We start from the raw sequence: 12844 nt of genomic DNA, 5'->3' as shown, positions 1-12844 counted from the left end.
TACTGATATTGTGGAATGATAGCAATGCCTAAAATAATTTTACGCATTCTATATTGTGTACGAGTGTTCACAATGTTCAGTGTCTGGTAAAATGTTCATTGTTTAGCAAAATAGTTGGTGGTGAGCAACGATGTTGTTTTGATTTTTATGACCACAACTTTTGACAGCAAAGCCAGGCTGTTTTGATTGAACGTTCTCCTTCATATGCCTGACATTGTTACAGTGTAACTGTACTGTACTGGGCAATGAAATTATGTTGCACAAACCTGTGATTCTGGAGAAAATGGTGAGCATGCTCCTGGCTGCACTTCTCTGGGGTTAAAAATTGTGTACTGAACTCCTGTTTACCCACTATGTTGTAGCTGGAGACCCAGCTCTCATCCCCAGTGATGTGCTCTGACATGAAGGCTCGCTCAGTTTGAAACAGAAATTGATCTTTGCTCTCCTTGGCAGAACAGGATTCCTAAGAAAGTTGCATGAGAAGATAATCTCCAAGGGGAGACTGCAAACATCAGGTATGGTCTTTGAATTTTGACAAGGTTGAATTCACGGAAGGTCTTGATTCATTCAGCCCTTTGTCACGCGATGAACCAATGCAAAATTCATGTGGCACAACAGAGTTTTTTTTAAAAAAATGAGCTATTATCAGCTATAAATAAGATCTTTTTTGACAAGACTTCCAATAGACTGATATTGGCAGATGCCCACAGTTATGTGAAAAAGAAAGTTTTCACCTTGCAGACCATTTGCAGTAAATCCTTGCTGCATCCGTGGGAATTAAAAAGGTAGCAGACAGATGCTGCTATTTGATTAACTCATCAGCAAGTATGACTACAGGACCACCTCTGGTCTGGAGTATTCAGATGTGTGGTAATACAATGCCACAATCTTCTCAGAAGTGGATGTCCCAGCAAATTCACTTCGAGGTCAACAGGCCTAAATGTTAAAGTTTGTAACAGCACCATTAGAACAAGACTGAGAAGTGTGGCTTGTATGGAAGGGTTTCCAGAAGATAGACTCTCTAAAAAGATTACTGCAGCATGGCTAAAATTTAAAAGCTGCATTTGAGCAAACCACACGACTTCTGGAACAATGTCCTCTGGACATATGAGAAATGATTGACCATAATGCACAGCACCATATTAGCACAAACCAAGCACCAGCGATAGTGGTGTGGCTGATTCGAGCTAGTTTTGCAGCCACCGGTCCAGAGCACTTCACAGTCATTGAGTTGATGATGAACTCCTCTGTTGATAAAAAATATTGTGGACTCAAATGTGGGGACATCTGTCCAGCAGCTAAAGGCTGCTGAAACTGGGTCATGCAAGAAGACGGTGATCCCCAAGAACAGCAGCAAATCTATAAAACATGGCTGAATCCAGACATCAGCCTCACTGAAGTAATGTGGTGGTATTTTAGGGAGCTGTGTATGAATGAAAACATAACTCAATCAACTCAACCAATCCTGAAAAGAATGATGTAAAAAACCTATGAAGTCATACAGAAAATAAATACCAGAAGTCACTTCTAGCAAAGACAATACTTCAAATTCATGAATCATGTGGCTATGCTACTCTTTAGGAATAATTAGCATGTTGTTGAAATGCAAATTTAAATGTCTGGTGTTGTGCTTAATTGTTCTGTGGAGGAAGTTCTTCTCTAAAAATAGAAGATTAATTCCCACCTCTGAACAGATGCCCATCTCAGCAATGGAAATGAAGCATAATTAAACTTCCAAGCAGCTATCAACCTGCTTGGGAGATTAGAATAAAGACAAAAATGTAATGCACACCTTCCACATTCATATACCACACATCTAAAGGACTGGAATGAGCTTTTGGTTTGTTCATCTTCTGTGATGACTAAAAGGACAACAACAACTGCTTCCAAAAAGTCAAAAGGTAAGATTTCAAATAAAGATAAAGCCCAAACCAAGAGGAAATATCCATAAATTAGTCAAGAAATTAAAAAAAGAGGTCCCCAAAAAAAAGAGCCCAAACACCAATCATCAGATCACCAAAGGACACTGAAAGATAAAGGAAGCATTGATTGAGAGGATGCATGTAATGCTAAAATAAAATATTGATTATAGCTTAAACATGAGTTTCTACACATGAACCTAAAGAGACATTTATCAATAGCTTTTGTCTGTAAAAGAATCATAAATAAAAGCAAAGCCTGACAAGGTCAATCTTTCAATAGACATGAACTGGAACCTTTCGAAAATCTTTAAAACCGGGCACCCTAAATGTCTTTGAAAGTTTTTTGGAGTTGAACTCACTATTACTCTAGACATCTAACCAAGAGCGGTGTCTAAAGTATAAAAGAAAAAAGCTGTCAATCATCTTTTGTACAGCTTGCTTGCAGAAGCATTTGCTGATATCTACAGCATTTACACCTTCCTCCGCTCCTAACCCCATTAAGGTGAAGTTAAAGAAGACTCAGTGGCCTTGAATGCAAAAGAAGCCTTTAGATTTGAACCTATAATGACACCAGGAGCCCAGAGGCTACAATCATCTTCACCTCTGCAGCTGTTGTACTGTGCAGGAAGACAGGGATTCTGATATTAATCTAAAATAAAACATAGTTACTCTTTTGATCTGTTGTGAAATACTAGTACTGGGCAATCCTGCAGTTTCTTTATATTTTGCTAGAAAAATGGGAAATAAGTACAGCTTATTATTGAAACACCCAAAGCATAGTGTTCAAGGCAAAAACATACTAAAGAACTTGAAAATCACCATTTGGCAGGATGACTGCTATTCTTCAACACAGCCTGAACTCTCTTAGGCAAGCTTTATGTAATTTATTTCAGAAATAATTCTACAGACTTCATTTCAAAGCTTTTCTTTGGATGCTGGCAGGTTTTTTTTTGTCTTTTTCATCATGACCTTTGAGGCATCTTTGTTATGGTTTTGGGGACATCAATCCATGACTGACAGTGTCCCATTGTGTGTTTTTCCAGGAATTCTTTTTTGGCAGTGTATTTGGGATCAATATCAATATGACAGATGTTTTCCAGGTGGTATTGTACGGTGGATAAAAATGTAACAGTACTTTTCTGTTATCTGTATCATCTGCTGAGACTGCACTCAGTACTAACAAAGAAGAAGGTAGCACGAACAGCAAAACAGGAGGACGGACGAAAATGGGAACGAAAATTTAAAAAAATGTGAAAGCATTTCAAAGAAAACAAACAAAGTTAAATGCAGGCTGTGCAAAAGCAGAGATTTCCTTCCATGATAAAAATGTAAAACTCAGTTAAGTTAGTGCGCCGTGTTGATACCTTGTTTTTGGTAATGTTTGTACAGTAATGTCTATGTTGGCTTACCTGTCGGAAACTTCTCAGGATGATGCTTACTAAGCGAGCACCATTTGTGAAATGTGATAGTTAACCGTTAAACAGGAATAGCTCCACTGTCTCCTAGTTTTAATGAATTTAATTTGTTGTGGGGTGAGACAACAGGATGATATTCACAGACTTGAGCAAATGAGCTACTGGAGCCTATAACAGGAGGTTTGCCCATAGGAAGCAACCATAAGAGTTATTGAAATAATCGTAGACTAATCGACTACTACGAAAAATTGGCAGTTTAGTCGACAACCAAAATCTTTAGCTGCAGCCCTGATCCCTCCATCAAACATGTTGACACTGACACAGTCTAGTTCTTGTGCAATGTAACATACTTCTACCTTTCCTCCCAGTCATTCTTCCTTAAAAATAGCTTCTTGACAGCCATCCTTCCACTGAATGAGACCATATCTGATGATGTTTCAGTAGACAGCAGATGGATCAACAGAAGGGCCTGATGCATCTCTCAGGTCTTTGCTAGATTTTCTCTTCTTTCCATATACAGTTCACCCTCTGTAGTTTTTTAGGCATAACATTTTTTATTTTGTAATATTTTAAGTACACAGTGGACGCCATGCTGAGATATGCCAAGTTTTAGCAAATAGCTCTTTAAGAATACCTTGTTGGTGTAAAAGAACTATTTGATGCCTGTCAAACTGTGTTATAATTGGTATTTTTGTATATTCAATTTCAGAATATATTTATTTATTTGCAAATAGAATGGCAGTACCAAACTCCGAAAGATATAATTTAAACCTGATTGAGTAAGATGCCTGTTTTCAATGCTTGAATAATTCATAGGTCAGTGTTTAAAAAATCTTTTGGAAATGTTCAACAATTCATGGAAAATCTGTGGGAAAAAGTGCAGTCACTGTCAAAAGAAAACTTTCAGAAAGCCTGCTGCTCACTAACACAAGTCTGTGTCCCTGGAAGCAAAATACAAAGAAATTGTAATTCTCTACTGCAGACTAGCTATGTTGCATCCTGAATAGCACGTCGGGCCTGCAGTGACTTAGAGCACTTTTGATGAGGGCTGGTCTTATGCTCCTTTCTGTTTACTGTATTGGCTGACTGACTTCAGTGCCCTCAGGCAAGCCATGAGGGAAACTAATTGATCCATAAGCCACACCGAAGGTAGCTTGAAATATATATTTACTCATTTGGTGGACTTGGCGACTAAAGCAGGGATTCACTGTCAGTTTTGAGTGTTTTATCACTTTTGTCACTTTTTGTCTCTTAACACATTTAGCAGCCATTTAGGTGCTGTCCTTACAACAGTGAAAATGAAACATGTTTTACACTGTATAGAAATGCCTTTTTATCTTTAAAGAAACCAACTGAATAACACGGAGGTCACTGTGACAATGACGGAAATAAAGAGGAGTGAGTGAGTCAGAAAGTGACTCACAGGAGCATACGCAAACACGAAGGAATTCAAAATATAACTCCATCTTCCAAGCACTTTGCAATCGCTCAGCAACATCCAGGTTGAAGTCAAACTGTTCCTGGTAGCAAGAACAAACTTCCCAAAGTTTTATGTCAGCAGGGAAAACAGTGTGGTAATTAATAAGAATACAGGCTGCACTGTTCAATTTTAAAAGACCAGCCAATGCTAATGGTGACCCACTGAGGTGGCACTTGTTTTATTTTAGTACCTATAGTTCTGGTGCAGTGTGCTCTAAAAAAAAGCGTATGTTGCTTTGTATTTTACAAGACTATAGCACTAAAGCAAGCACATGCAGGTTACTGCCACAACTTAATATTCCATAAAAACTGTCTCAGAGTTTGAAATAATGTTTTGTGTTTAATCAACGCCTTTGGGCACTGCCATTTTTGTTGTCTTGTTAATTAATCCGCTAGATTTGCTGGCATGCAATTACAGTGGGGCAAAAAAGTATTTAGTCAGCCACCGATTGTGCAAGTTCCCCCACCTAAAATGATGACAGAGGTCAGTAATTTGCACCAGAGGTACACTTCAACTGTGAGAGACAGAATGTGAAAAAAAAATCCATGAATCCACATGGTAGGATTTGTAAAGAATTTATTCGTAAATCAGGGTGGAAAATAAGTATTTGGTCACCTCAAACAAGGAAAATCTCTGGCTCTCACAGACCTGTAACGTCTTCTGTAAGAAGCTTTTCTGTCCCCCACTCGTTACCTGTATGAATGGCACCTGTTTGAACTCATCATCTGTACAAAAGACACCTGTCCACAGCCTCAAACAGTCAGACTCCAAACTCCGCCATGGCCAAGACCAAAGAGCTTTCGAAGGACACCAGGAAAAGTATTGTAGACCTGCACCAGACTGGGAAGAGTGAATCTACAATAGGCAAGCAGCTTGGTGTGAAAAAATCAACTGTGGGAGCAATCATCAGAAAATGGAAGACATACAAGACCACTGATAATCTCCCTCGATCTGGGGCTCCACGCAAGATCTCATCCCGTGGGGTCAAAATGATCATGAGAACGGTGAGCAAAGATCCCAGAACCACACGGGGGGACCTGGTGAATGACCTGCAGAGAGCTGGGACCAAAGTAACAAAGGTCACCATCAGTAACACACTACAACGGCAGGGAATCAAATCCCACAGTGCCAGACGTGTTCCGCTGCTGAAGCCAGTGCATGTCCAGGCCCGTCTGAAGTTTGCCAGAGAGCACATGGATGATACAGCAGAGGATTGGGAGAATGTCATGTGGTCAGATGAAACCAAAGTAGAACTTTTTGGTATAAACTCAACTCGTCGTGTTTGGAGGAAGAAGAATACTGAGTTGCATCCCAAGAACACCATACCTACTGTGAAGCATGGGGGTGGAAACATCATGCTATGGGGCTGTTTTTCTGCCAAAGGGACAGGACGACTGATCCGTGTTAAGGACAGAATGAATGGGGCCATGTATCGTGAGATTTTGAGCCAAAACCTCCTTCCATCAGTGAGAACTTTGAAGATGAAACGAGGCTGGGTCTTCCAACATGACAATGATCCAAAACACACCGCCCGGGCAACAAAGGAGTGGCTCCATAAGAAGCATTTGAAAGTCCTGGAGTGGCCTAGCCAGTCTCCAGACCTCAACCCCATAGAAAATCTGTGGCGGGAGTTGAAAGTCCGTGTTGCTCGGCGACAGCCCCAAAACATCACTGCTCTCGAGAAGATCTGCATGGAGGAATGGGCCAAAATACCAGCTACTGTGTGTGCAAACCTGGTAAAGACCTATAGTAAACGTTTGACCTCTGTTATTGCCAACAAAGGTTATGTTACAAAGTATTGAGTTGTATTTTTGTTATTGACCAAATACTTATTTTCCACCCTGATTTACGAATAAATTCTTTACAAATCCTACCATGTGGATTCATGGATTTTTTTTTCACATTCTGTCTCTCACAGTTGAAGTGTACCTCTGGTGCAAATTACTGACCTCTGTCATCATTTTAGGTGGGGGAACTTGCACAATCGGTGGCTGACTAAATACTTTTTTGCCCCACTGTAAAATGAGGTGCTAAGTTTGTGCTACCCTAAGAAAATCCCAGATTTGTGTTTTCTTTTTCAGATTCAGCCCTTATTAGATGAGTGTCAGAGAGGGGCTGGAAGAAGAAGAACCCAGCTTTAAATAATCGAGATAATTGAGAGCATCCTGTGCAACAACATCATGGTGTGGTACGGGAACTGCACAGTACAGCAACAGAAAGCCCTGCAGAGGGTTGTGCGCTGTAACAGTTGCTATCGTAATGCAGTGTATCACCACATGGCGGCGCCTCCTGTCTCACGACTGGTGTCACCCCCTTTTTGTTCTTCTTCGCACTCCTCCTGTAATGGATGCTCCCGTGTGTACGCGGACTAGTGTGCTCTTCAGTAATGTGTGGTAGAGGTAGCACTTATTTTTGATATTGTAAATAAATGAGTACTTTTTGGAAAGTCAGAAGCTGTTGCTCATTCGCTATCCACCTACACACCTCCGCGGCTGGCTTCATCTCCACCGCACGTTACAACTGGCGCCCGAACTTTTTCCCCTTGGACTTCAGACGATTTTTGCATCCCGCCGAGGATTCTTCTCTTCTAGCACGTGAACTGTCTCGGAAATCCCCCAAGTTTTGCGGACGCTCGGACGTTTTCTCCAGCCATGGCCGCAGCCTCAGCTCAGGTGGGACCTGACTAATTTCTGGATACCGCGGTGTGCCGCTGCTCTGCTTGGGAGAAAGAAAAAGAGAGAAGCTGACTCCGCGACGCGAATGGACTCCGTGGATTTGTTATTTGGACGTGCTGTTGGTTTCGTCTTCTAAGGATTAATTCTTCTGTGGAGAGCCTGGACATGAACATTTCTGCTGGCTTTCCATTCCCCTTTCCCTCTGCTGAGACTGACTGTAGCACATGTAAGTGAGAACTTGGCCGACTACAACCGTTGGTGCTGGTCTTCGGCTCAGTATAACGAAACGATTTAAAATTAATCTTTGCATTTTTGTCTTTCTAGTCTGATCTGACTCTTTTACTACTATATCAATAACTACACTGTGCCCTGGAGCGGCTTAATTTTTTTGAAATCACAATGGCACACTGCCCAGACGACTCTGACTCAGACATGGAACTTACCTCGTTACCTATGTGCCAGATAGTTGAAAATGTGACTCCTAGCCTTAGCCAACAAGTGGTGGAGTTAAGAACTGAGGTGAATAAGCTTAGTGATTGTTTAAGTGACTCACTGAACATACAGCAGAGTTTACTAAGGCAGTGGGACCAACTCACAATGGGGAGCTCCCCCCCTCCTGCAGTCCCACAGTCTCCTGTTTTCCCAATGGCCACATCGACACCTCATGTTCCTGCGAGAGACAAAACTGAACCCACCAACAGTACCAATCCGTTCCTGCCCAGCAACCCATTTCAACCTACAAATCCTTTTCTCCCATCTCACTCACTTGAGCTCAGCAGCACTTCCAGAGTGATTGCGGCAGCTTTACATCACGCAAAACTGGAGCCTCCTGTGTATGCTGGGGACGGCAAAGTGCAACCTGAGGACTGGTTAAATGCAGTTGGCACATACAAAGCCTCATTGAACCTAACCGATGGGCAATTGCTAAACGAACTGCCACACTTTCTTGCAAAAGAGCCCGGGAAATGGTTCAAGGCATTGAGCTCCCACATCACATCATGGGCTCAATTCTGTCAACTGTTTAAGACAGTTTTTCTGCCCTCCGACAACCAAGAACGCATCCTGAGAGGAATTTTAGATCGTGTTCAGGCTCAGGACGAACCACTCCCAACCTTTGTTGCCCACATGTTGAGTGAGTTTGACAAACTGAAGAGTCCTCCACCTGAAAAAGACAGAATCGACCTAATTAGTAAACATGCTCTTGAAAAATACAGAGTTGCCCTGTATGGCGCTAATGTCACTTCTGTAATGGACCTGCTGCTACGTGCTCATGAGCTTCACTCAGTGCTTGGACCACAAAGACCACAGCCTGCTTTATGTAGCAAAGACAACTATAAGCCTGAACCTTACTGCTTCAAATGCTCTCAGCCAGGGTTCACCACACGCACCTGCCCAAACTGTAACACCCAACCTCATTTGCCACAACGAGCCTCGAACACCGCTAGGCATGGCCCAGTCCAGCCATTGCCGGCACCTGGCCCCTCTGACCCTGGCCATGAAAAGGTGGAATTAAGCAGCACCACATCCCAGCCACAATACAGGCAGTCGGGAAACTACAGGGGGGGGAGGACATTTCACAGAGGCCAACCTTCCCCCAGTTACTAACGGAGCCTCACACGCCCGATTCACTACAGGGTGGACACAGTCTTGGACACTTGGAAGACAATTTTTCACAAGTCCACTGGAATACCCCACTAAGAACGAAAGTGAACTTCAATGCTTCATCTGTGGATGCTACCCTCGACACGGGTGCTTCCCTCTCGGCTGTACGAACAGATCTCATTCAAGTAAATGACTCTCACCCTAGAAACACAAGTGAGTGGAATGGTCCTGCAGTTAACCTTGCCAATAATGCTCCCTGTATCCCTGACGGTGTTATTTGGCTCAATATTGGATTCATGAACAAGAACTTTTACCAGCGTTTTGCAATAATACCAGATTTGTCCTCTCCTTTCATTCTGGGAATGGATTTTATGGCAAGAGCTTCTGTTTCTATTCACATTCCCACTAGAACCGTCTACATTGAGGACATCCCCTGCCCACTCGCAGACGATGAAGAGGACCTTCAAAATGATTACTCACATTCACCTGGAACACTGATGTCTTTGGACTTGGTTCGCTCAGACTTAACAGCCAAACTGTCTGAAGCAAGTCTCTCAGAGAACAACAAGGATGCTTTACTCAATCTGCTCAGCAAGTTTAGCTCCTTGTTTGATGGTCAACTTGGTCGAACGGCTCTCACTGAGCACGCCATAGAGACTGGCAATGCAACACCTGTCAATCTCCCACCCTATCGCACGTCACCTGCTAAGAAACGTGTGATTGAAGAACAAGTACAACAAATGTTGAAGGACAACATCATTGAACCTTCCACAAGCCCTTGGGCAGCTCCTGTAGTCATTGTAAATAGAGCGGCCACGGAACCAAGGTTTTGTGTGGACTTTCGAGGGCTCAACCAAGTTACCCGAAAAGACTCTTATCCCCTGCCTCGTGTAGATGAGTCTTTGGACTTTCTGGCAAGAGGAAAGTTTGTCTCGACATTGGACTTAGCGCGAGGCTATTGGCAGGTTGCTGTAGCAGAGGACTCGAAGCCTAAAACTGCCTTCATCTCTCACTGCGGTCTCTTCCAGTTTCGGGTGCTGCCCTTTGGGCTCTGCAACGCACCTGCAACTTTTCAGAGACTCATGAACTCTGTGCTTGCTGGCCTCATTTACAAAACGTGCGCAGTCTACCTGGATGACATTGTTATCGCCTCACCTACCTTTGAACAGCACTTAGTGGATCTTGAGGAGGTGCTGGGCAGACTCCAGGCTGCTGGCTTGTCATTGAAGCTCAAAAAGTGCCAATTCTGCCTCGATGAATTCACCTTTCTCGGGTACCGCATCACATCATCAGGTGTTAAGCCCGATCCGGACAAAGTAAAGGCGGTTAAGGAGTTTGATACCCCAACCTCAGTGAAACACGTCCGTCAGTTCCTTGGCTTGACTGGCTATTATCGACGCTTCATTCAGAATTATGCCCGCCATGCCGAACCTCTTCACGCCATCACCAGAAAGGACAATGCTTTCCACTGGGACGACAGCTGTCGAAGGGCCATGGACACTTTGAAGGATCATGCCACATCAGCCCCGATCCTGTCATTTCCAGACTTCAACCGTCCCTTTTCCATTCACGCCGATGCATGTGACATTGGTCTTGGGGCAGTGTTGATGCAAAAGGATGACAAGGGTCATGAGTACGTTGTGGCTTTTGCTAGTCGCTCCCTTCACAAAGCTGAACTCCCCTACTGCACTTCAGAGAAGGAGTGCCTCGCTGTGATATGGGCTCTGGAACACTTCCGCCCGTATGTTGAAGGTGTTCATGTTACTATCTTCACTGACCACAACAGTCTCAGGTGGCTCATGTCTCGTCAAAACCCAACGGGCCGACTCGCCCGCTGGTCACTTCGTTTGCAGGACTTTGATTTCACAATAGTGCACAAACCTGGTGCACAGAACAAAGTTCCCGATGCACTGTCACGCAACCCTTTGCCTCTGACCTGTGACAGGCCGACTGATCTTTTACCAGATCATGCTGTTATGGGCAGCCTGGACATTCGTACTCTGCCCCCCGTCATTCTGGCTGACCGTTCACAATTGAGACAGCTGCAGTTAGACGATCACGTCACAGGTCCACTCCTCAGAGACATTGAAGCAGACTCTCTGAACAGCTCGGACAATGCCACCTTGTTACAGTATGTTGTGTATGACTCTCTTTTGTATCACAGGGAACCCAAGTCCACATGTGCTTTGCACCCTTTGAAAGAGCTGAAACTGTTTGCCCCTACTTCCTTGAGAGGCACCTTGCTGGACTATTACCATGACCACCCCACAGCAGGTCACTTGGGTGTTTCTAAGACATTGGCTAGACTGCGTTTTAGGTTTTTCTGGCCCAAAATGGCAGCTGATGTGAAACGCTATGTGATTTCATGCTCAGTGTGCCAACTCACCAAGCCAAGTCAGAAAAAAGCAGCCGGTCTTATGGTTCCCATTGTCCCCCAGAAACCCTGGGAGTATGTGGGTGTGGATTTTGTTGGGCCACTTCCCCGCACCCCCACTGGTAATGCTTATTTGATCGTGTTTGTTGACTATTTGACTAAATGGGTTGAAGCCAGTGCTGTCAAAGAAGCTACATCTCAGGTAGCAGCTGGTAAATTCGTCACTGACATTTTTGCTAGGCATGGTACACCCACTTACCTGATTTCTGACAGAGGGTCTCCTTTTGTGAGTGAGCTTTTTGAACATGTTGTTTCTGCATTAGGCTCGGTGCACAGACTCACTACGGCATATCACCCTCAGACAAATGCTACTGAACGCGTCAACCGGACTCTGAAAACTGCAATCCGCGCTTATGTAGGTGATAAGCACACATCATGGGACAAGTTTCTCCCTCAGATTTGCTTTGCTCTGCGCACCGCCCCTCATGACAGTACAGGTTTGACTCCTGCCATGATGCTTTATGGTCGTGAGTTAGACACCCCGCTTGACCTTATCACTCAGCCTTCTACAGCAGGTGTTGATGAACCGGGTGTGCCTTACCCTGAGACTCTGAGAGCCTCCCTGCAGGAAGCTCACGACCACGCCAAAGCAGCTTTGGACTATAGCCATGACAGACAAAAACATTACTATGACTTGAGACATCGACATGCCTCGTTTCGTGTTGGTGACCTTGTGAGAGTTAAGACACACCCCAGGTCAGATGCTCAGTCTAACTTTACTGCTAAACTTGCACCACTGTTTCAGGGACCATTGTGTGTATCTCAGAGACTCAGTGATGTTAATTACAGGCTCACTTGGGTGGACTCCGGTGTGGATGCAGGTGTTTATCATGTTGTGAACATGCAACCGTTCCATACCTGGGACTCTCTCACTTCCAAAGAACATTCTGTTTCATCGCCTGCCGGGAGAGAGAGACCGCAGAGGGTCTGAACTCTGACTCTCAGGCCCACCCTGGCCCCCCTGCAGACACTGACATTGGCTCTGAGCCATTCCCCTTTGATTTACCGGACATTGACTCTTCTTCTGGTGTGGGCGCTGTTCCAGAGAGTGTTTCACCCAGATCTGTCCAGCACCCAGCTGCTGGTGGACATTACAATCTCAGGCCCAGACGTTGCCCCAGAGTTACGTCTGGCTGGAGCAACAAAAGATGGACTAATGATTTTCACACAACCAGGCTTGATCTGAAGTGAAATGTTCTGGTTAAACCTGTTTGATGCTGTCTTGTTGCATTGCTACTTTGAGTCATGATATGTAGATGTTTCTGTTTGCTCTACTTAATCCAGTTTTATGGCTCTTTAGTGCGTTAAGGTTCATT

The 12844-nt window shown here is 44.0% G+C and overlaps 2 protein-coding genes across 4 annotated transcripts in view; one reads left to right on the top strand and one right to left on the bottom strand.

The window, feature by feature from the left end:
• slc39a11 (solute carrier family 39, member 11) overlaps positions 1-12844 on the bottom strand; it is a 197089-nt gene that overhangs the window by 62614 nt on the left and 121631 nt on the right. The window lies entirely within an intron of this gene.
• On the top strand, positions 7511-9101 carry LOC146702643 (uncharacterized). Its single transcript, XM_085465567.1, has 2 exons — positions 7511-7718; positions 7817-9101. The coding sequence occupies exon 2, from the start codon at positions 7892-7894 to the stop codon at positions 9095-9097; it is 1206 nt and encodes a 401-aa protein (XP_085321693.1). The 5' UTR covers positions 7511-7718; positions 7817-7891; the 3' UTR covers positions 9098-9101.

Source organism: Copadichromis virginalis, linkage group LG8, assembly GCF_057382275.1.
Source record: "Copadichromis virginalis isolate Kocher_CV1m ecotype Utaka linkage group LG8, C_Virginalis_male_GT1.1, whole genome shotgun sequence".
NCBI lineage: Eukaryota > Metazoa > Chordata > Actinopteri > Cichliformes > Cichlidae > Copadichromis > Copadichromis virginalis.
The sequence above is the reverse complement of the archived record's forward strand: the minus strand, read 5'-3'. Positions and strand labels throughout refer to the sequence as shown.

Coding starts and splice junctions, on each gene's coding strand:
- LOC146702643 (XM_085465567.1), top strand. CDS start 7,892: ATGGCACACTGCCCAGACGACTCTGACTCAGACATGGAACTTACCTCG.